Source organism: Leptonotus elevatus, chromosome 21, assembly GCF_054856555.1.
Source record: "Leptonotus elevatus isolate MCC_2025b chromosome 21, RoL_Lele_1.0, whole genome shotgun sequence".
Lineage (NCBI taxonomy): Eukaryota > Metazoa > Chordata > Actinopteri > Syngnathiformes > Syngnathidae > Leptonotus > Leptonotus elevatus.
In genome coordinates this window covers 15,641,618-15,663,429 of record NC_141259.1, presented here as the reverse complement: position 1 = coordinate 15,663,429, position 21,812 = coordinate 15,641,618, and the positions used below count along the sequence as shown (strand labels likewise).

General features: G+C 45.6%; 3 protein-coding genes and 1 long non-coding RNA gene across 13 annotated transcripts in view; 3 read left to right on the top strand and 1 right to left on the bottom strand.

The window, feature by feature from the left end:
• cnksr2a (connector enhancer of kinase suppressor of Ras 2a) overlaps positions 1 to 21,812 on the bottom strand; it is a 36,925-nt gene that overhangs the window by 3,277 nt on the left and 11,836 nt on the right. Inside the window, exons 6-25 of one of the 3 annotated variants that reach the window (XM_086065757.1) lie at positions 21,232 to 21,273; positions 20,236 to 20,355; positions 19,980 to 20,039; positions 19,644 to 19,712; positions 19,011 to 19,157; positions 17,972 to 18,084; positions 17,702 to 17,850; positions 17,486 to 17,575; positions 15,697 to 15,941; positions 14,199 to 14,250; positions 11,065 to 11,240; positions 10,739 to 10,812; positions 10,589 to 10,660; positions 10,296 to 10,363; positions 9,649 to 9,746; positions 9,084 to 9,302; positions 8,581 to 8,722; positions 7,884 to 8,111; positions 7,616 to 7,803; positions 3,980 to 5,397 (exon numbers count right to left, since the gene is read on the bottom strand). In XM_086065757.1, coding sequence (XP_085921883.1) covers positions 5,164 to 5,397; positions 7,616 to 7,803; positions 7,884 to 8,111; positions 8,581 to 8,722; positions 9,084 to 9,302; positions 9,649 to 9,746; positions 10,296 to 10,363; positions 10,589 to 10,660; positions 10,739 to 10,812; positions 11,065 to 11,240; positions 14,199 to 14,250; positions 15,697 to 15,941; positions 17,486 to 17,575; positions 17,702 to 17,850; positions 17,972 to 18,084; positions 19,011 to 19,157; positions 19,644 to 19,712; positions 19,980 to 20,039; positions 20,236 to 20,355; positions 21,232 to 21,273 — 2,586 coding nt within the window. In that variant the 3' untranslated portion in view covers positions 3,980 to 5,163. Of the gene's footprint in view, positions 1 to 3,979; positions 5,398 to 7,611; positions 7,804 to 7,883; positions 8,112 to 8,580; positions 8,723 to 9,083; positions 9,303 to 9,648; positions 9,747 to 10,295; positions 10,364 to 10,588; positions 10,661 to 10,738; positions 10,813 to 11,064; positions 11,241 to 14,198; positions 14,251 to 15,696; positions 15,942 to 17,485; positions 17,576 to 17,701; positions 17,851 to 17,971; positions 18,085 to 19,010; positions 19,158 to 19,643; positions 19,713 to 19,979; positions 20,040 to 20,235; positions 20,356 to 21,231; positions 21,274 to 21,812 lie in introns of those variants that run through there. The other 2 variants (XM_086065758.1, XM_086065759.1) reach the window with 2 other exon arrangements.
• klhl34 (kelch-like family member 34) lies at positions 757 to 3,913 on the top strand. Its single transcript, XM_086065769.1, has one exon. It carries the CDS (start codon positions 1,140 to 1,142, stop codon positions 2,931 to 2,933), a length of 1,794 nt encoding a protein of 597 aa, XP_085921895.1. The 5' UTR covers positions 757 to 1,139; the 3' UTR covers positions 2,934 to 3,913.
• On the top strand, positions 12,875 to 19,363 carry LOC147156139 (uncharacterized). 2 transcript variants are annotated; one of them, XR_015091998.1, is made up of 4 exons: positions 12,875 to 13,142; positions 14,230 to 14,296; positions 14,371 to 14,514; positions 18,878 to 19,363. It is a non-coding gene; the product is annotated as an uncharacterized LOC147156139 (long non-coding RNA). The 2 variants fall into 2 exon arrangements; XR_015091997.1 differs by lacking the exon at positions 18,878 to 19,363 and adding an exon at positions 16,620 to 16,716.
• Positions 19,438 to 21,812, top strand: part of tlr22 (toll-like receptor 22) — a 29,895-nt gene continuing 27,520 nt past the window's right edge. For 6 of the 7 annotated variants that reach the window (XR_015091996.1, XM_086065768.1, XM_086065766.1 and 3 more), the window contains exons 1-2: positions 19,438 to 19,740; positions 20,239 to 20,376. The gene's annotated coding sequence lies outside the window, so the exon portion shown is untranslated. The remainder of the gene's footprint in view (positions 19,741 to 20,238; positions 20,377 to 21,812) is intronic. The other variant, XM_086065764.1, reaches the window with a different exon arrangement.

Below are 21,812 nucleotides of genomic sequence, written 5' to 3'. Positions count from 1 at the left end.
AATAGAGAGAGAGGGCGGGAGGGAGGGAGGGAGGGACGGATGGGGCAATGCAGAGCAGCTGTATCTAAGTTTAGCCTCCATCAGGTCAGGGTGCAACCATAACATCCACACGGGACAATCTGACTTTGTGTGGGAAGGTAAAAAAACGTGATGCAAAGAGGCGTGATGCTTATTTCTGCGTTCAAGTGTCATGAAAACACACGCACACACCCTTCGAATGTGGGAACGAGCACGCGTGCACTCATCTGTGAGGGCGGCGTGCGTGCGTGCGTGCGTGCCTACGTGCATCTATTCACAGAACATCCTCATAAATCTCCGCCAAATGTAAATGGCAGAGAAGGCTGCGGAGTTTGTTAAGTGCGCCATGAAACAACCTTGCTAGCGTGCGGACGACTGTGTCCTCTCGTCTCGTCTCGTGTATGTCTGCGCATCGCAAAAGCATGGGAGCAAAAACACACAAACAGCTTTCAGGAGCTGGCCATTAATCAAACGGCCATAAACACCCGAAACCCGATAAACGGGCTCCAATCTCGGCACCAAAATAAACACGCCAGCTTAGCATCCCTTGTCGTGACCCTCGCGCCGTCTTGGCCCCAAAAATGTCGACATGTCTGATGCCTGTTTTGAGCCAAGCGACAGTCGAAGCGTGTCAGTTGTTTCTATTCCTGTCGCCATGGCGATGAGAGCACCTAAAAGCCTTGGCCACGGTGCCCTTGGACGCAGACTGGCAGCTGTATTTACCAATGAGTTCATCCACTGGGATCGACACTAAAACCCACCAGGCTGCCTGCGCGTGTGTGCGTGCGTGCGTGCGTGTGTGTGTGTGTGTGTGTGTGTGGTATTTGGCTAATACTCCCACCCCGGGCACAGACCAAAGGGCAGCGGACATAAAGTGAAGGATCACATTCGCAACATCACAAAGAAGACGGACACGAGGATCTGGTCTGCAGGATTTAGCGTGTGTGTGTGTGGCACTTGGGTGATACTCCCACCCCGGGCGCAGACCAAACGGCAGCAGACAAAAAGCGAAGGATCAGATTCAGAACATCACAAATGAGACAGGAGGTTGTTGGGAGGGTGACTTTTTGAGGCGGTCATCACTGCCACCAACGGAAGAGAATCAAAAGCCGGTGGGATCGATGGTTATTTTGCGGAGGATGGATAGCTACTCCATTCTGTACAGCTCGTCCCACAGGACGGAGCTGCTCGGCCGCTTCCAGCGCCTGCGCTCGGCCGGGAGGATGTGCGACGTGGTGCTCGAGACCCGAGGCGCCTCCTTCCCGTGTCACCGGGCCCTCCTGGCCAGCTCCAGTGATTATTTTTGGGCGCTGTTCGGGGAGGCTACGGCAGAGAGATCAGCGTGCAGCATCAGGCTCCCGGCGCTCACACCTGTAGGCTTGGATGCCATCTTAGACTTCCTGTACTCGGGTTGGCTGAGGGTGACGACGAGCACACTTCCTGATATTTTGGAGGCGGCCAGGTACCTGCAAGTGGACGCGGCCGTTTCCATATGCGAACGCTACATCACGGATGAGCTCAGCGCGGAGAACTGCTGCTGCTACGCTAACTTAGCAGAGCACCACGCGCTTACTGACGTGTTGGAAGCGGCCAACTACGCCATCGCCACGGAGATGGCCACTCTTCTTCAAGAGAGACGGTACGATCTCCTGGGCTTGAACCTCCGATCGCTGATGGCGGTGCTGGATGGCGAAGAAATTCCAGCGGCGAAGGAAGTGGAGCTGGTCAAACTGGCGCTGGACTGGCTGGGTGAGAACGGGCCCCTCCCACTGCTGCAATCCAACCAGCTGCTGAGCCGCTTGCGCTTCGGATTGATCGCCCCTGCCGATCTTGCGCACCTTAGCCATGCCAGCAAAGCCATGGGCACACCTTTGATAAGGAGCCAGATGACGAGGGCGCTGGAGTACCACAGAACAGGTTCGGCAAGGCCAATCAGGCAGAACAAACAATCAACGCTCAGGTCGGCCAATCGTGTACTACTTGTCGGTGGTAGCTCAAGTCCAGATCAACCGGAGCAGCAGGTCTTGACCTTCAATCTGAGAACCAGGACGTTCACGCCCCTTACTTCCTGCCTGCCGTTGAGACTAAGGAACCACTGCGTGTGCTCCTTGGGTGGCTTCCTCTTCGTGGCGGGCGGGGAGGTGGCGAGCGAGGCGGATGAGAAACCGATTGCTGCGGAAACGTCCGACCAGGTGTGGAGGTACGACCCCCGCTTTGAGTGTTGGCAGCAGGTCGAGTCCATGCTGCAGAAGAGGACCAAGTTCACCTGCTGCCCCACCGACAACACCATCTATGCCATCGGGGGGCAACACACACCCGCCAACGCCAACACGCCTGCCACGCTGGCTTCCGTGGAGTTCTACGACTTAGAGGAAGGAGCTTGGAGGAGGGGACCGCCCATGCCCGGACCTCTCCACGGCCACGCTTGCGCCGTGCTTGAGCAGAACATTTACGTGTCAGGCGGTCTCTCGGACAGCGGCGGTGTCGAACTGATCCCGGGCCAGAGCCAAAGCAGAAAGGAAGTTCTGTGCTTGGATAGCGCGAGTAGACTCTGGAAGAAGGTGGCGCCCATGTCCATCGGGAGGTTCGGACATCGCCTGGCGAGTGTGCACGGCTACATTTACGCACTCCTCGGGATGTACGAGCCCTATTGCGATATCGAGCGCTACGATCCAGGAGAGGACCATTGGACGCGGCTTCGGCCGCTGCTCACTGCTTCGTACCGCTACGGGATGGCAGTGACGCCGAGCGGCTGCATCCTGGTGTTTGGCGGGAGGAAGTGGAGCGACGGGCAGGAAGTGGTGCTGAAGAGTGTGCTGGAGTATGAACCTAAGAAAGACCACTGGAGGGAGATCTGTCAGCTACCAAGACCCCTCACGGGAACCGAGTGCACATTACTACCGATGCCGGGCTAAATCACACAACAGTCGGCTCCCTCATATTTTATGCCTAATTTGATGCTAATATTAGGAGCTAGCTGGTTGAACTACGCTCCACTTGTTTTGTAGTCTCAAGGCCTGGGTGAGGATACGATAGCTGGGCATACATTTAGCTTTTTAGCCTGATTTACAATTGGCTAAAGCAGAATATATACACACATACTGACAATCGAGTTGAATCAAAAGGCCCGATTATCAGATATCTCTAAAAGATTACCCTGAGCGATTATCCTGCGGATTTCGGGTTGTGGTAAGAGAGATTTTTCCCTGCCGTTGTGCTCGGAAGACAACCTGTTCAGGATCAACGTTGGGCCAAGTGACAGACTTGTGGCGCGAAACAAATTGATAGCCAATTGAGAAGCAACCTGAAGCTTGTGCTATTGCCATCCATACGCAAGAAGACTGGCGAGGGGTTGCCTTACAGATGTTTTCAAAAGTGTATTTGTTTCCTCCGTTGACAAACAGCTGGAAATGTGCACATGCCGCCATCCACAGGTCCGGAGTGGAACAGCACAGACCCAAAAGTACAGCCTTGACTTTGCAGGCGGTTTCGTCTTGCAGTGCGAGTGAGAATTTGAAATCCAACATATTTAAAAACCGCGCAGCGTATCCCTTAAGACTTAAGGCTTATGAGCCGAGAGGCAGCAGGGATACTTAAGGACAAGGTGAAGGCGTTTAGCAGGAGGCGGACGTCAACGGCGGAGAAAAGTCAGGGGGATGGACTAACGAAATGCCGGTTGAATGTGTAAGTGAAGGTATGGAAGAAAACTCAGACGCGAGTGACAACGCCCAGCATTTATGTAGAAGCGATTATTGATTAAACTTCAGCATAGTATGAATGTATTTTTTGACTTTTAGATTCACTATGACCTCTGGCAGCTGGTGATCGATTGATTGTTTTGGTTGCCCTCGGAGCACTCAACTACACAACTTTCTGCAACAACTATTAAAATAAACCAAAGCAAATATGAGTTGTCTCCATTATTTTTACCTCGCATAAACACAAACAAAGCTAATTAAGGGCCATTCAAAACAACCAAACTTTATTGATCCAGCCACGGCTTCCAACAGAAAAACACACATTTTTGTTGTTGTTTTTTTTATAGCATAATCATACTCATTTATAGCTTTAGCATTGAACAATCTTGACACTCCTAAAAAAAACGTACATCAGCCAGGACACTCTATCTAGCACTTTTGAACACAAAACTTTATAATTCTGAATAATTTTGTGTGTATTTACAGCAAGGACATGCTACGAGTCACGACAAGCATCGACGGCAAAGTTCATTGGAGTCCAAGCTCAGCTTTGCGTTTGTCCTGTCAATCTTGATTTGTCACTGCGTAACTTTGGCCTCGTGCGTGCCATTCAAACGAAAGAGGCAGAACATTGGAGACACCTCAGATTCAAATCGACCAGATTTGCATCATATTATTTCAAATATAGATCATATAGAAAGAGTTTGATGTAGTGCACTTGCAGATGAGTGCAAACTGAAAGCACAGTAATAAAGAGCGGTCTGAGAATTCCGACATTATCTTTGTGTCGTTGGCAGACAGTTCTAATGTTAGATGTCGTAAGATTGCGTGGGCGTGCCTAATGTTCTGGCTGCTGAGAGAAAAATTGGATTTTTTTGATTACATAACATTGATGCTTTTGATAAATATTCTGTACAAAGAATGGCTGAGACATTCATCCAGGACAAATATGTCGTACAGCATACACACTCATTTGCATTCTTTCCAAATCAATTGGCAAGCAAAAATCTAACATTACATTTTTAGCTCAGATCAAAAATAGAAAAATGCGTCATAGGACTGATTTTGATTCTAATATTGAAGCCATACTTTTATATTAGATGGAGCTTTGGCCTGAAAGAGAAAACAGATGACCTTTTCAACAAGTAATGGTGGGAGGTTAAAAAAAATCCAAATAGGTGAATTTGTGAATTGCGAGTATGTGAGGGATACTTGTTCATGTTTTATTCTTGATTGCCAATTGAAAATGGAAAAACAAACAAGACCCAGAAGGTGCTCAAAATGACTTCTTCCCATTCTCATCTTTTTTCTAAGCGGTGACGTTCAAGTCCGTCAATCACGTCAAGGCCCGCGGCCAGCCTCATGACATCACTTCCTGCTAAGGAAACACTCTGTGACGGCCACTCCTCTGCTGGATGACCACACTTTTGTGTGTGCGTGCGCATCTTCAGACGTGCGTCTCAATATAAGAGTGCGTGTGGGAAAGCGAGGGCGTCAAGGGGGGCCCGGGCTCAGGCTCGGACCCGGGCTCGGCCTCGGGTTCGACCTCGGGCTCGTCGGCCTCGTTTGGCGTCTGCGAGAAGAGCTCCTGATAAGCTCGCTTCCACTCCTGGAACTCTGCGGCCGACAGCTGGGGGCGGGCCAAGAGCCTGTCAATCAGCGCTAGCTCCCCCTCTCTGTCCTACGCACAAACACAGGAGGGGATTCATGTTTTTTTTAAGGGAGGGGGGGGGGGTTGTGACAAAGCGCTCCACGTTTAAAACGCAGACACACAGAAAGCAAGACAGACACGGGGCACGGGGCAATACACAAAGTTTGGGGACGTCTGATGTTTGTAAGGCGTCGGATCAAGAACCCAAATCCTTTTGAACAACACCAAACACTGGACAAGTGCAGCTTGTCGGCAATCTGTGAGAGTTTAAAACACTTAACTATGGGGCTAATTGACATCGTTTACATCTTTACATACAGTTTGACTTGGAAGATAGGCTGGGTGAAGATTCTTTACTTTACTGTGTGTGTGTGGAGGGGGATCGTACGGTGGTAGGGTTTAGCCATGTGTCTGCTGCATGCGCTACATCCAAAGAAAATATTGGTGACAAAAAACAGACTTGCCACTGGCCCAGCACTACACGGGGCAAGGAAGACGCCCACGTGCCTAAGACAAGGGAGCTTCCTTCACTGAAAATGGGGGGAAATACACGATATGTTGATTATCATAAATGCAATTTTTTGTTTGTCTGCAGGATTATCTACAAATGGGTGTAGAATGAGCCAAGGAAGAAGCCATGAGGACATTTTGGGGCAGCAGCAGATGAAAGTCGTTTTTTTTCTTCCTTTTTTCTAATGCATGAATTGTGCAAACTCTGCTCATCTGGAGCGGAATGTTATCGATTCAGAACTGTTTTAAATAAATGTCAGGTTGTGCTGAGTTTCTTCTCCGGCTGCACTTTTACCTCCGCGCCTTTGCAGTTTCCACAGCAACTGAAGCATACTGCATAAATGCAGCATCTCGACAACTCACAATTTGGATCCACAACAACTCATTTTGAAGATGGCCAACAAGAGTTTTTGGTGCGCTTTATCATGGGAAACAATTCACCCAAGCAGACCTCCCCAAACTCAGACTGCAGTCGTACCTTGACTTACGAGTCTAATTATTTCCACCGCAAGTCAAGGTGCCGAGCGACGGTATTCCCTTGAAGCAGAGATGCAAAAGCAGCAGATCCTGAAGCCGCGAGACCAACAAGCAAAGCTCCTTGCAAGCCAGACAGCAACCGTCACAAACGCATCAAGGTCACACGACAGGACAACAGCAGGACAACTTGCAGCCGGCAGACATGAGCACAAATTAAGAGCGGAGCGGAGACACACTGATTAGACGAAAACGTTGCTCCAGATCAGACGGATGTTTGACATTTCACACCGTTAATAAAGGCACACACATCTTTGTCAGATTGCAAGCCAGCTGGCCACGTAGAAGAAAGACAGCAAAATGAATCACTTGAAATTCTCATTTAGGGATGCAATTGAACTGCCTTGAAGCAAGAATATGTATAGCAGCAATATACCTTGCAATATTTATGAGTGCACTGCATAGAATGTAAATGTCATTTATTTGCACTATATAGCCACTTAACAGTGATTTTTTTTGGGAGGATAATCATTGTGTAGAGCTATTTCATTTGTTTTGCTGGTTCAACGCAAACTATTTTAGCTTAGGATACATTTTCATTGCTCAAAATTTACAATTTGGGTTGAAGACTATACGGCAAGGAACCATTTCTGGGAACAACAAAAATTATGAAAAAAGTACAATGCCCGAAATGATGAAAACGTTTTTCTTGGTATTATAATTTTACTTTTTTGGACTCTTTGAGGCGGCATGGCTTAATGGTAGAGTGGTCATCTCCCAACCCAGTGGTTGTGGGTTCGATCCCTCCCCATTGTGGTCATGTCCAAGTGTCCTTGAGCAAGATGCTGAACCCCCATTTGTCATCAGTAAGTAAAATGCACAAACTGTGTTCAAGCGCTTCGAGTACCTAAGGTAGAAAAGTGTTATACAAGTGTTTTTTTTCATTCAAGTATGCATGTTAATTCAAGTAAAATAAAAAAGTAAATATATATATATATATATTATTATTATTATTATTTTTTATTTTTTTTAAGTCAAGCGTCCATTAATACTTGTTGCACTAAATTAGCTTTTCTCCACCCAAAAATTGGTTAGTTGAAATATATTCCCTACTTTTGTATCATTATTTTGACTTCAGTGATGATGCAAGGCCAGATTAAAGAAGGCCATACGTGTCCTACTCTTGATTAAAATGTGATTGTTTTTATGCAGTCTAGTGTCGTCATTGCCGATGTCGTTGATGTGCAGCGGCGCACTCACCAACCTTCAGTGTGGAACCGAGGATGCGGAGGCGGTGCAGACGCTCGTTGAGCTGCGGGTCGGCGGTCCGCCACAGGAAGGACCGCATGAACTCGGACTGGCCTTTGGCCTCGGACTCCCGGCCGAGGGGACACACGCCGCCTTGCTCGCACGCGCGGAACAGGTCGCCCAGGGATGCCCCCTCGCTGCCACCTTGGGGCACAAACAACATTTGATATTTGACAGTTTTTTTTTGTATGTTTACATGTTTATCTATTGCTTCCCGCCCTCACTGTTGTGTGTGCGCTGCTCCTCCCTGGCAGGCGGCGCCAGCAGCATGTGTAGGTTGCTGTCGCGTGGCAGCGTGAAGCTGCGGGGTTTCCCTCCTTGGGTTGCCATAGGAATCAGCCTCTGCATCGCCACGGGCAACGGTACATTCCTCTGCGCGGGAAGCGTGTAAACGGCCCCGGCCGACATGGGCGTCGTGCTGGCCGGGCTCGGGTCGGCGAAGACGGCGTCCTCTGCAAGAAGAAGAACATCAGATACAAGTTATATTTGATGGAAAAGGGAACTTTCAAGTGACTTGTATGCAAATAGTTGGGTCTCTGGTTTGCCTATAACCCAAGTGTGCAATGAAGAACGTGGATGCAGATAGGTGAACATCTCATTCTTCTGAGGTAGTTAAAGGCTTTCCGGAAGTCTCCAACAACATCACGAAATGTAGCTAGATTAGTTGGTTTTTTTGTGTTGCTTTGTTGAAAAATAGTGGGAGTCGGAAACGTCGCTAAGGTGGCAACACTGAGTCGTCCTTGCTTTGTTGCAACGCCCGAGCTCCGCCCACATTCAAGATGGTACTTTTTATTTGCGTCAGACAGAACTGCCCCCCACAATTGAGCAGTTTAAGCAGAATTGAATATGAAGAGTGTTAGAAATGGGGTAGTAATTGTTTTTCCTCATGAATACATCAAAATATAAATGATCGGGCGTTACCGAGCGGTCCCGTCTGTAGGTAGTGCAGTCCGGCTTCCGTCAGCGGCGTCTCGATCAAGTCCTGCCAGGAACGTCTCTGAGACGAGGACGATCGGCCGGGGGAGCCGGTCTCGCTGCTGCCCCCTGCGGGACTGGAGCGGTACTGTGGGAGACGGAGAAATTTTGTACTGCGACACAGTTGAGGGCATATGCAGTATAGAAGCTGGATGGATTCGGGTATCGGCAGGCGTGACAGTTACGTTATTTTTGCTGCCAGGCCTTGTGGCATTTGAACTCAATAAGTCTTGACAGCGGCCGAGCTAAAACTGTAAACTTTGCCTTTAAGGCGCAAATGCAACAGAGGCAATTAATGTTATTCAGAGGGGAATTAAAATCGCAATATATAAAAGTAATCATGATGCCGTGGAATGAGTGTAAATTATTGCAAATTAGGTCACATTCATGTCAGTGTAAGTATGACATCTCAGCCTAAAGGCAATTCCGATGATTTTTACGCTACACACCTCCACAGGGTCACAACGGTACGCCACGTCGCTGCTGTTGCTGCCACCCGGCCTCCTGCTGCTGTGCATGGTGCCGCCCCCAAGAGGGCCGGGGTGATACTGCGGCTCGGCAGCCGCGGCGGAGGGCTCGCCGCAAAGAAAGTCCTCCAGGGACGAGCGGGAACGCGACGTCTCGGTGGAAGACAGTCGCGTCGTTCGGCCTTCCGTGTACGTGCTCATCTAGTAAAGGAGATTGGTTTGTGATTGGTTTTCCACAAGAGGGCGGCAAAGCACTACTTAGGTCATTTTACTCTACGTGCATAAAGAAGGAGACGAGTTTCATTCATTCCGTGTGCAGGTTCGGAACCCAAATCACCTGTATCTCATCAAAACTAAATTGTAAATAAAATGCTATTCATGGTTGCTAAATGTGGATCCACCAGTTCCGACGGGGCAAATTTAGCCCAAGCCTGTGGCTGAAGGTTAAATGAGCTAACTTTGAAACATGAACGTGGGTTGCAGAAGAGCAGCCGGGCATATCTTGGCCTACTCGAGCGGTACCGCGTGTCGTCCAGTGGTGACTCACCGACGGGGGCCGCGGGTAGGTATCGTATGGAGGCGGGGGGCTGTCCTGTTTGGGGCTGGAGGTGGCGTCATCCTCGTGCTCGCTCTCACTCCAGTAATCTGCAGGAAACCCACGCACATGAGCTTACATGAAGTACATCTCACTGCATTGCAGGTGGACTACTGGACGTTAAGGTCACCATTCTTCAGGAATTAAAGACAGAAATTGTTACGAACATCATTAACGATGACGCATTGGTTAGTATCATACGCCATTGAAGCAACAAAATAGTCTACTGAACTTAATCACAATAGTCAGTCGTCCTCGTGACATGAAAAGGGATACACTTGGATGTGTTGCGTTGCCCCTCCTGCCATCTTGTGGCTCTTCTGATAATTGAAATGCTCACGTTTTTGATAATTGGATAAAACAACGATTTATTTGTTGGCATCTGCCTCACAGTTCTGAGATTCAAAGTTCAAATCTCCTTCCTGGAGGCATTTTTCCTCTCTGCTTCCCCCCCTAAATTTCAATTGCATTCTGCCGTTATGGCTTTACTGCTGCACTAGTGTAGTTTATTGACGTACAAATTGAGTTTGCGCTGCCGCCGTCAACCGAGTATCGTGTACCGTAATGAGAACGGCATCCCTTTAGAAATGAAGGCTCACCCTGCTCTTGGCGAATCCTCTCTCGCTCTGCGTAGCCCACAGCAGCCATGTTGAGTCGACTCAACCATCTGAAGGTCAAAAAAAGAAAAGAGTTAAGATGGAACACACACGTGAACATAAACAGGAGATGACAGAGAACATTTCATGTTTGTAAACAATAGACGCCAGAGTACTTGTGGCCCTTAGTTTATACACCAAATGACAGTTTTATATTTTTCTCAATGGCTCCGCCTTGCCCAAATGACACGGATAGGTGCACAATCCATGAAGATGCAAATGGCGGCAGATTTGACCTGTTCATGTCGTCCACACCATCTGCCGCAAAGAAGAAGCTCTTGACCTTGGGGTGGCATGCTTTGAATGCACTGGAGAGCACAAATGCGCACACGTCAGACACGCACACACGCGTACATTTACGTACTGTCTTGTCATTGTTCACTTACTACTTCTTTCGGCATTCACTGGCACGATCGATTTTAAACTCGGGAAGACTGACAAAGCCCTCTGCTTTCTCATCCTGCACACAAGAGATGACTCCTAATGAGATGATGAGAAGACAGCAAAGCTCAAATATTCCACTTAAAAATAAACGTCACTGTTCTAAACTTGCCGCAGTATTTTCAGGGCACGTCCCAAGTGTCCTATTTGAGCAAAATGTTTGACTACAGTGCCTTGGAGCACTTAAAAAAAAAAGAAAAAGAAAAAAAGAACAGCACTGCTGCCATTAGACTGCAGTAAAAGCCCCATAGTGGTGATAATGCAGTAATACCTCTTCGTTGATGTACCAGTACAGGCAGTTGTCCTTCAGAACGAACCAGTACTTCTTCCATTTATGAGAAAAGTAACCCTTGGCATCTCTCTTGCGCCACAACCAGCCCTCGCAGTCGCCTCGGCCCAGCGCCTTGCAGGAAACACGTCGGCGGCTCAGACCGGCCAAACTTCGGCCTGGAGCAACACGGAGGGAAAAATGGTGCTTAAAGATGATCAGTGGTGTTACTTAGTTACAGTAACAGATTACAAACACTTTGGAAATGTGTGGCACTTTTTTGCCGACTTGTATCGTTCAAGGTATTTACTTATTTACTGAAACGGTAACTGTACTTCTACCAGAGTATTTTTATTTTTTTACACATAATAGTAACTGTACTATGTTTCTACTTGAGTACAGAGGGTGAGCACTCGTACCACCTCTCCAGAGGATTCATATCATCTGGATCACTTTGTCAAGAGATTAATTACCATTTCAAACACTACAGAACAGAAAACATCCTTGTTAAATATACAAATACGAGCTGGCAGCAGTTTAGTTGTGGGTTTGACAAAACCCCTGCACTGCAGTAAGCTAAGGCAAATTTCATAAATATAGACGAAAAAAAAATTGCTTTTCTGCCACTTTAAGAGTTGAAAAACATTTTTCACAGCAGGCTCCTCATTAAGGCCTGCAGGGGCCGGAGAGCCAACATTCCATTTATTTTAGTGCAAAGAGTAGATTGCAATATTACTGAAAACAGGCAAAAATAAGTAACTTGAAATGAGTTTAATACAGCATAAAGTACACTCAGGGGCCACAACAAGCCAATGGAATCCAACACAGGAGATACAAAAGCTTTACAGAGACGATAATGTTCAATTTTAAGTATTATTTTAACGACATGTTTATTGTTGTTGTAGAAATGCGCAACATCATCTTCTTCTTGTTTTAATTGGTGTTATGTGCACCAGCTTGCGACCACAGAAAAGAGATCTGAATAACATTTCATTGCCTACTTAGCGGAAGAAGGGTTTAGACTTTGCATGATCGTGTTCATTTGAAAGCCTGCATCACATTTCTGTAAACAAACACACTCTCTGCCGAAATATGCAGATGGAGCTTTGAGCAGATGGTGAAACCAACCAAAAGCCCGGCGGGAAATAAATAAATGTTTATGGGAAGAAGTGACAGTAATACATTTTATTTATATGTAGGGCTTTTCAAAATACTCAAACACACTTTCCAGGCACAGTCTTTAACCAAGACATTGAACGCATAAACCAAGAATAACAAATCAAGGCTTAAAATCATGAATTAAAATCACACACCTTAAGATCTGAGGAAGGGTGCTTCACATGATTTAGGGAAAAAAGGGAGAAATATGACATACCTTATAAATGCCATGTTTTTTTTTTAGATAAATGCAAAATACATTTTAATAATATATGTTAATTCTTGTAAAAACAAATACTGTAACCTACCGCAGTTCTACTCACTTGTGGGAAGTTAGCACTAGTGCTAGTTTACTGCTAGCGTGACATTTCGTTACAAAAGCACGGTTTAGATGACTCAAATATGCGCGGAAATACTTTATATAGCGTTTTCAACACTATATGAAATACTAAATTATATTGTTAATCGTTTCCTTCATTATTACTCACTAAACGATCATTTTAATATCGTCATTTGAAGCTCCAGCCTTGGGTACGCTGCTTCCGGGATCATCTGCTAATGGGCGTTCAGCCAATCCGATTTGAGCTCATCGAGACGGGGGCGGGAGAACAGGTGTCTGTGACGTCGCTAATTTCCATTTACCGGGAGTGCAACTAGCTAACCACACGGTTAACCATATCTTTAGCTTAGTTTTCGTAGGTACTCTAAGCCGAAAGACAAGACAACAGCATTGTGATTTTTTTTCTTTCTTCCGCCCAAAGCCGAGAAAAGGACACCATTAATTTCTTGGACGTGTATATTTGCCAGCCTCTTTTCTAGAGTGTATTAAAATGTTAATTTGTAAAACAAAAAGACTCACGGATAAAGTCAACATGAGGAAAGGAAAGAAAAACAAAGATAGATTCTACAGTTGGCAATTTGTGGTGAGTATAAAATGCATTTTCATGTAACTGCCTTGTTTATGCTGTTATCTGATTGTTGAATGCCATTAATTCTAGCAGCATAAGGTGTAATGTTGTATTACTATTTTGTATCATGTTGATGGCTATCTGTGTTATGCATTATGTTGGTGTGAGGAGGTTCGTTAATTAAAGCAGGCCACCCGCTTAATGCCTACTTGTGAAATGCACACTGCATTGTGCCGCCTACAATCATACATTCATCATTTTCATGCATGCATTTTTTATGACATGCTGCTAATGGGATCCAATACCATAGTTACATCAATGATTATGCCTTTGCAAAGATAATACTGCTCACTTTTAATTGACATATAGTCACAGATACATTAATTTACTGGTAATAAGTGATTCCCAACCAATGTGGTGTGTGAGATCATTTGGAGTATTTCAAGGCATTAACCAATTTCACTGTAAGTGATTTATAAAAATAATAATAATAATTGACTACAAATAATGTGTTTATCGATGTTAGAGTCATATAGTGAACTTTTAAATACTCTTTCACTAGATGACAGAAGATAAAATTAACCAGTTTTGTTGTCATTTGTACAACAGAATATTTATGTATTTGGTTTCGCGCCTGGGGTTATAAATAATAGTTAGAAAATACTGATTTAACATTTTATTATTGTGGTACTAGTAACAATTCTTCCTTATTGGTCCCAAAGTAATTGGTTATTTTCCCCCCATCATTTTCTTGCCTTTCATTTACACATTCTCGCATTCTTTGAAAGGCCGTGAACATTTGTGGTCTATAATTTGGTTACATGGGAGCAACATTGATCGGGTTGCAGGCATCTGCTGTGAAACGTCAACTCGCTGGCAGGGTTGCTCATTTAGTGCTGGCGGCGGCTGCGTTAACGTCAGCAAAGATCACAGCTCTGCTCAGACGAATAGTCTGCGAGATGTTTCACTAGACTTCTTTTAATTAATGTCAACGTAAACTGTAAAAGCAGCCGCTTCCCTCAAGCTTGCTTGACTGAAGCTAAAAAGCGAACAAGCCGCTTCCTGGCTTACCTTTATTCTTTTTCCGCGTCTTTGTCTGCAGCGAGGAGGCCTGTTGATACGTCTGTCAGAGAAACAAAAGAAGAGACACTGAGAGGGCACATCAGGCTGTAAGGATGTTGATTAACTCTGTGACCTTTTGGGCTGCAAATCATTTTACGTTGCAAATGTGACGGATGTCAAGGTGTTGAGGAGCAGAGATGACACGGGACGAAAATTGACAATGGATGGACCCGAGCACACGTAGATCAGGGAGAAGGACAGGAAAAGGGCATGCGGCATTTGACCATGCTTGAACCCGCAGGTCTCATGGAGTCACGTATGTTTGGTGAGTGTCTGATGTGTGAAGTTCAGTATTGTTGGACTCAGTACACTAGAACGCAATTTACCTTTTGCGGTTTCACTCCATCGCAGATTTGAAAATTTGGCTACCGATAATTTTGTATCTCAAATTTTTCTCTACACCACAGAATTTTGTGGTGATCATTTTTCTGTTTAGCAAGCAAGGAGGGGCTTATTTTACATCAATTCAGCTTTGCTAAACGACCAAACAATCTGATATTGTAAAGTGTCATTCTGTAAATAGTAATATCACTACATTGTTATATATTTACAAATGTAATTCCAGGACATCGTATTTAATCAATCAAAACTGAAATGAAAACAAATACGCTGTCAATATCAGCAAAATCCATCTGTTTTTATCCATCTCAGCGGGTGGCCATTTTGTTACTTGCTGTTGACCAATGACATCACAGTGCGAGCTCAGCTTACAAACGTCACATGACCAAACACAGATGAGCCGCGATTGGAGCCCTGAGCAATTAGCATTTTCATTTTCAGTCAACAATTCAAATCAATTCTTGACTTGACCTTCCCTTTTAATCTAAAAAAAAAGTGACCAGAACTGAATAGTGGCGATGTCAGAGCGCCGCAAATATCGGTGCCTGGAGCTCAGCCATTCGCCGCCCGTCTCTCTCTAGGGCTCTTGACAAGGGCCCGCCCACGTCCACTGGCACGCCATCTGCCATCGCAGCAGCCGCGCATGCAAAAAGACTTTGCAAGGAGATGCCGTCAAGACGTATAAGATCACTGTCGGCCGAGTGGACATGAAGCGTCAGCGTTCGCTAAAAGGTCACTCGCTGCTCTGTCTGGGAAGAGCATGCATGGGATTCATTCTTTAAAAATGTACCGCAAGTGCAAGGAGGCTGAGCCGTAAAAATACCAACTACTACTCTCCTGTCAGACACTTCATTGTGCTTTTTACTTGATGATACAGTAAAGTAATTAACCACCTAAAAAGGTTTGTAATAAACTGGATTGGATTATTAGTTTAAACCGGTAGTTCTGAAATATTTTAAGTACCAGATACCACCAAAGGAAATGTTTTAGCGCTCGAATTGCGACCATGACCAACATTAAAATACAGCTGCGAAGTAGACGGACCAAAGTGTTTATAAAAAACGAGGCAGAGTGGATCTGTTCGGCGTCAAAAAACAAAGCGACTTACGTGGTAAATGGAGGCGGGGTCTCTGGGTGGTGACTCTCTCTGGTTAGCTTGGAGAATGTAGTGGGAGGGGCTCTGGCTGTGGTGGCTGCGCCGTTTGGTGCGCTTGGCCGTGTCGTTGGTGCGCCTGCCCGGACGTGCCGTGTGGGAGGCGTAGTCGTCGGACACGGTCCGCTCTTCCATGCCGCCGCCGCCGCCGCCGCCGCCGCCGCCACCTGTCAGGTCCACATAACGCAACAGCGACGCCTCTGTGGAAAGCAACAACCAATTATTAGTCCAAACACAATAATCACACCCACATTCACACCTAAGTACGATTTAAAGTCTTGACTGAAGGGATATATTTTTGGAATGTGGGAGGAAACCTCAGTACCTGAGGGGTAGTTGTTGCAGTGCTTAAGGTGCATTTATCTATGTTTTATTATTATTTGACTTAGAGAATATATTTCTATTGAAACTGACTTTGATTTTGAAACTCTACGTGCCACAAATGTGTGCGTTTTTGATGAGACGGTGTTAAAAGTTTTCAAGAGCGAGCTTGTACCAGTCCTGAGAACTGTCTGTGATCCCGCCACATTTGCAGAGGTTCCCTGATAAACAGCTCTGTCACATTGACTAAAGATTAGCCATACATTTTTATTAACGTCAGACAGTCTATTAATACGTTGTGAAAAGATCTGTCGTTCATAACTTCATATGAACAATTTTTATGAGGCTCTTCTTGGCCGCAAATACACTACGTGGCGACGTACAAGGAAAAAAATGAAAGCTCTACAAGGGTAAATTACAGTACGATGTGACATGATGAAGACTAAATGCAGGTATCAAGGGACCTGTGTGCGTGCATGCGCGTTTCGTGTGTATTCTCATTCAAGAACGTTGCGGGTCTCGCTACCTTTTATGATACCGCTCGTCCCTCCCTGTAGTGGCCTGGTTGCTAGGCAGCGAGCGGGCGGCCAAGGGAAGCGACGAGCTGCTGTCAGCGTTGCCATGGCAACAGTGTGAGGATTCGTGTGGAGGTCAGATAAAATTGTCTTCTTTTTTTTTTTTTCTCTCCTATTTCCACTTTTTCTCATCCCTCTGTCTGCTTGTATGGATTATATTTTTATCCCTTGCAGCCAGCCAGCCTGTCTTAGATTTTCTTTGCCTTTGTGCCAGGCTGCCAGCCACCTCTGGTCCTCTTGCCATGTTGTGGCTTATGCTAATCACACTCAGAATTACAGAACACGGAGGTGCACTGATCTCAAATGCGGGAAGCAACAAAGTATAAATACTTTAGTTCAGTAGAATTTTCAGGTATGTGAATCTGACAAAACAATCAACTTCTCTCTTTTTTTTCTTTTCTTACTTAAAATAGGCGTGTTACTTTTTTATGAAAATATTTTTGGATGACAACAAGACACAAACTTATAAGGAGGAAAAAATTGTAACATGAATCAGCGAGCATTGCCCATCTAAGGTCATGTTGGACAGAACCGTTTTACGTCCATGATTCATGCCAAAAATTTTGACTTCCACCAGTCTTAAAGCTAACACCTTCTGGCATCTAAAAATGACCTGCCATCTACAGGGAAATGTTGGTCATTGCAATGGCTTACAGGCAGACAATGTACTTGACGAATATATTCGTCAGCGGTAGTTAACGTTTGGATTCCATTTGAAGAATAAAAACGTCTATGGGATTGAATGATTTGAGTGCAGTGTGAAAACTTTTGCAACCTCCGCTGATCTCCAAATCTTGTCATGCGTCGAGACGAGGACCCATGGCGGGCCTAGCAAGGAAGTGACTCACCTCTGCGGCTTTCTCTGTGAAGCTTGGCGGGGTCTTCGTAGTCGCCCCCCCAGTTGCACTCCACGGGCATGGAAATGGGCCTGAGCCTGCCTGCAAGCAGCCACAATCCACAATGAGAGCCTCATCGAGTGTTCTCAGATTCTGGATTGTTTTTGTCCAGTGGCTCAATTCTGGAGAATGTGAACGAAAGCGCGGCACCAATCCGCAAGCGCTTACCGTATGTCGGCGTGGTACAGTAAACCGGCTCGTCCTCTTCTCGCCGCCGGGATTCTTGATCCAGAAAGGAGTTGGGCGAATCTGATCGCTTGGCCACTCCGCTGTGGCCGCGAGACGCCTCGTCTCCGGACAATCGGACCGGCTCGTCTCTGCGGCAGCCACACAGCAAGAATCATTATGAATGATTGGCTTTTTAATGAAATCAATCCCAATCCAGTTATTGTTCTTGAAAGCGGATGGCTCGCAACAAAGGTGTCTCGCCTGACAGACCTGGGTGTGTATGGCTCCATGGGCGGAGGTGGAATGTAAAGGTCCTGGAGGGCGGAGGTCTTGGTGGGGGTGCCCGATGGCGTGGCCGAGCTGCTGCCCGGGCTTCTGGTTGGCTGGAAAATGGCAAATAAGAAGTCATTGCAGGAAGCCGATCATAAAGTACTGAAAACCATGTTTTACTTTTAATGATCACTGAGGCAAGACGTATCCATTTTTCACGGACAGGGTGGCACATAGGTCAAGGAAAGAGCCTCTAAATTTTGCAACTACAAGTTATGTCTGTTTTTTATTGGGGCCATTTGGGGCAGTGACCCAGCATAAAGAACAGAATGATGAGATGCCGTGGATTTAAAAAAAGCCTGCTGTGTGTGTTGCAGTTGGCACTACAGTTTGGAATGCACATTACTGCCGCCTACAGGAGTGAAGTGGAACAACATTGCCTGCCTGCTGGTTGAACATTTTGTGCATCGACTTTAACATTCTGACAAAACCTCTACTTTTTTTTTTTTTTATTGCTCTGCAGTTCAACTCTTCTTTACTTGCTTCTCAGCGTCACTTTTATGGGTAGTGAAAACATTGCACTTGGCAGTTTAATGGACCGGATTTACTGATGCCGTAAACGCCACGTAAACAACGCTGGGCAAGGTATAAATAAGATCACAAGCAATCAAGGACAAAATAATGAATTTAAGCCATTAAAGATCTTCTTCTTTTTTTTAATACAGTGACCCACACGTTATAGATGATATAGGGAGAATAAAACCTGCAATGGTTTCTAAAAGCAACCATCTGGCAGAGCGCACCAATGTGTTTGTGTGTGTAATCCGAGTTAATTAGGAATTTACATGTGCTAATTCATGACAATCCTGGAAATGTCAATGGACGCTCTCTTATCTGTCTCCCCAGTCCCTCTGGTATGATTCATTCGGCAAACAAAACCAGTGCTCTGACCTAATTACACGCGTTAGCTGACGCTCGCGGGGGACCAAAGTGGGCCGGCACAAGTCCATAAAAGGTATGGAGCGCCTGCGCGTCCTACCTGCAGGGCCAGCGGCTTCCAGCGCATGTTTTTGAGCAGGGCCGGGGCGGAGCTGAGCGTGCTCTGCGGCCGCTTCTTCAGGGTGAGGGACACCACGCCCTTGTCAGCCCGCAGAGAGCCCACCAGGTTGCGCAGCTGCCAGCCCACCTGCGGGCGTGAGGCACATTTGCCAGTCGTGATGATTGGAGGTGGTGGTGGCGGCGGCGGCGGCGGCGGCCAGACTATCTAAAGAACATTCTTATGTAACCTGCCCTCAATTTGACTATACACTCACTGGCTACACCGTTAGGTACACCTGCACAATCGGTTCAATATTCTTTTCTTTTTTAAATGCTGCCTTTGCAAAGACAACAATGTTCAGTTTTAGAGAGAATGAACTTGCTCCCTTGAGGTCCATCACGATATTTCTTTTCAACAAATGATTTGTCCTGGTCTTGCAGTCTCATTGAAAGACAGAAATTTTGACATGGATCTCAGTGGATTTGCTGTTCAGTGCCCTGTACAGCTCTCCACATTAAAGACAAAGAATAACCTTTTTTTTAAATGATTTGACTTTTCCAGTTTTTCCAGTTTTTCCCTTGACATCAACTCCCGACAGCAGAACGTGTACGTGTGTGCGATGCACAAACCCACCACAGTCTGGTGATTGACTTGAATGACTTCATCTCCCGCGTGGATCTTCTTACAGCGGTCGGCCGGAGACTACAAGCAAGCCAGAAATACGAAACGTGTGAGTCGGCGGCGAGCGTATCGATCCCCGCTTGGCGCGAGCGAGAAAGTTAACAGCACTTGTGCACTCTCATGTCAACGCCATGCAAGCTAATATGATGTCAGCTTGCAGATATTCTTGGAAACGGGTTACTGCATCCTTCAAGGTCTGGCAGGCGGCCATAGGCACACTTTGCTCCTTTCATTTCTTGGCTCTTAGATGTTGTTTGTTTGTTTGTTTGTTTCATTTATGCTTCTCACCCCTTCCGTAGTCCCCGTGATCACATGGAGGCCGTCGTAGGTTGACTTGATGTACATTCCCTGGTGAACACAATGCGTTTACAGTCACATGGACACCTATTGGTCATTTATACACCACACATTCAATCGAATGAGATCCAATGTATCCAAAACTCGGCCTTGGACGTGATAATAATCAAACTGGCGCAGCTCTTGTGCTCGATCTCATTGTGTTGCTCATGCGATTTCTCCTGCTGAATTCAAGTGTCATGCTTACCAGGCCTTCGGAGGCTTTGACGTTGCTGAGGTGGACCAGTTCCAGGTGGGCCGACTGAGACACCAGCGGGTCCGACGACACGCACACGATGTGCTCGCACACCTCGGACAGAGTCTTGCACTGGAGCATGCAAAATGACGGGTGAGAAAACTTTCCGCTCGTTTCATAGTCCGCCATAAGGAGAAGAGACGAACACGACCGTTATAAATCCTCGTTTTTGTTCCCTTCATTAGAAATGATCTTGAACGCTTTGGCCCTTCCACCAGTAACGTAACAAATGAATGAATAAATTCCCCAAGTGGATAAAATAAAGTATCTGTCGCAAGGCTTTGATGCGTTTTGCTTGCATTTGTGTTGGACAAATTATGAAATTATAAAAAAAATATTTCACAATAGCTCCTCTTTATACAGGGCAAAAATGTGCTTCATTTACATAAAGCATTTTGTTTGTTTGCTTTACAGCATAGTCATGTTTCTTAATGTGTAATGACAAAGTAAAAGAAGGGCTTTAATAATGAGTATCCACTCAACAAAATTGGACTGACATAAATTAAAAACTTTTAAACTAGATTTAATGGGTAACCACTCTCTTTGACACTCATTAAAGCAATGAGTCAAGCAGTCTCATTTTGTCAGACACAAATATTGATGTGTAAATACAAATATGTGACTTCTGTTTTTCATCTTTTAAATTGAATTTATGTATCTTACCAAAGCTCCAAGGCATTGAAAGTTAAAAAAAATTATCTTGAAAATGTTTGAAAATATGTATGAACCCTCCAGCGCGATATTAAAAATTAACATCCTATCACATCATCCTTATTTGCAAAATGCATGCACTTATCACTGAAATGAGAGAAAAACTATCTTGTGTTGGCACTAAAGCAAGAGTTTTTATTTATTATTTATTTTTATTAAGAACTGGTGTTTTCAGCGTTGACTGAAATGTGAAGCGGGTGCAAACAGGCCACAGCTGGCCGAGGACGGCCGACTCACCACATGCAGGATTTTATTTTCTGTCTCAAACACGGTGCAGTCCTGAGGGGCACACAAACACAACGTCAGCAACTGCACACCTCCATATGCCGTCTGCACCTTGACTTAGTCAACCCCTCACCTGCGCTCTGTCAAATAAAAACACTCCCACGCAAACGCACTAGCAGACACGCTTGTCTTTTATTTACAAGCCCATCATTCCTCAAAGACAGGCTCGGAGCAAACAACAACAAAAAGTCTTACTGAGCATCACATCCAATTTGCCATAACAGCACAGTGTGGTGTTTCATACCGTGATAAAATAATGAGAAATTGTGGATAGTATTATTTTACAAATGGGCTCAATGTCTTACAATTGGCTTCTACAGGTTTAAAAAAATAAAAATAAAAAAATTGTTGGGACATTGACTGTTCCTCTCTAGCGCTAGCTGTCAATAAAGTTTTCACCTTGTTCATCAAACTTTTTTAAGCAACGTCTTAGTTTGGGCTTTCACAAAGGGAGGGAGAGAAGACTGAAAAAGCACAACAGCAGCCCACTTGAAGTCATTAAATCGGATAGAACACACACGATGTATACACAA

What these genes read in the sequence shown, in the direction of transcription:
- klhl34 (XM_086065769.1), top strand. Translation starts at nt 1,140, where the DNA reads ATGGTTATTTTGCGGAGGATGGATAGCTACTCCATTCTGTACAGCTCG.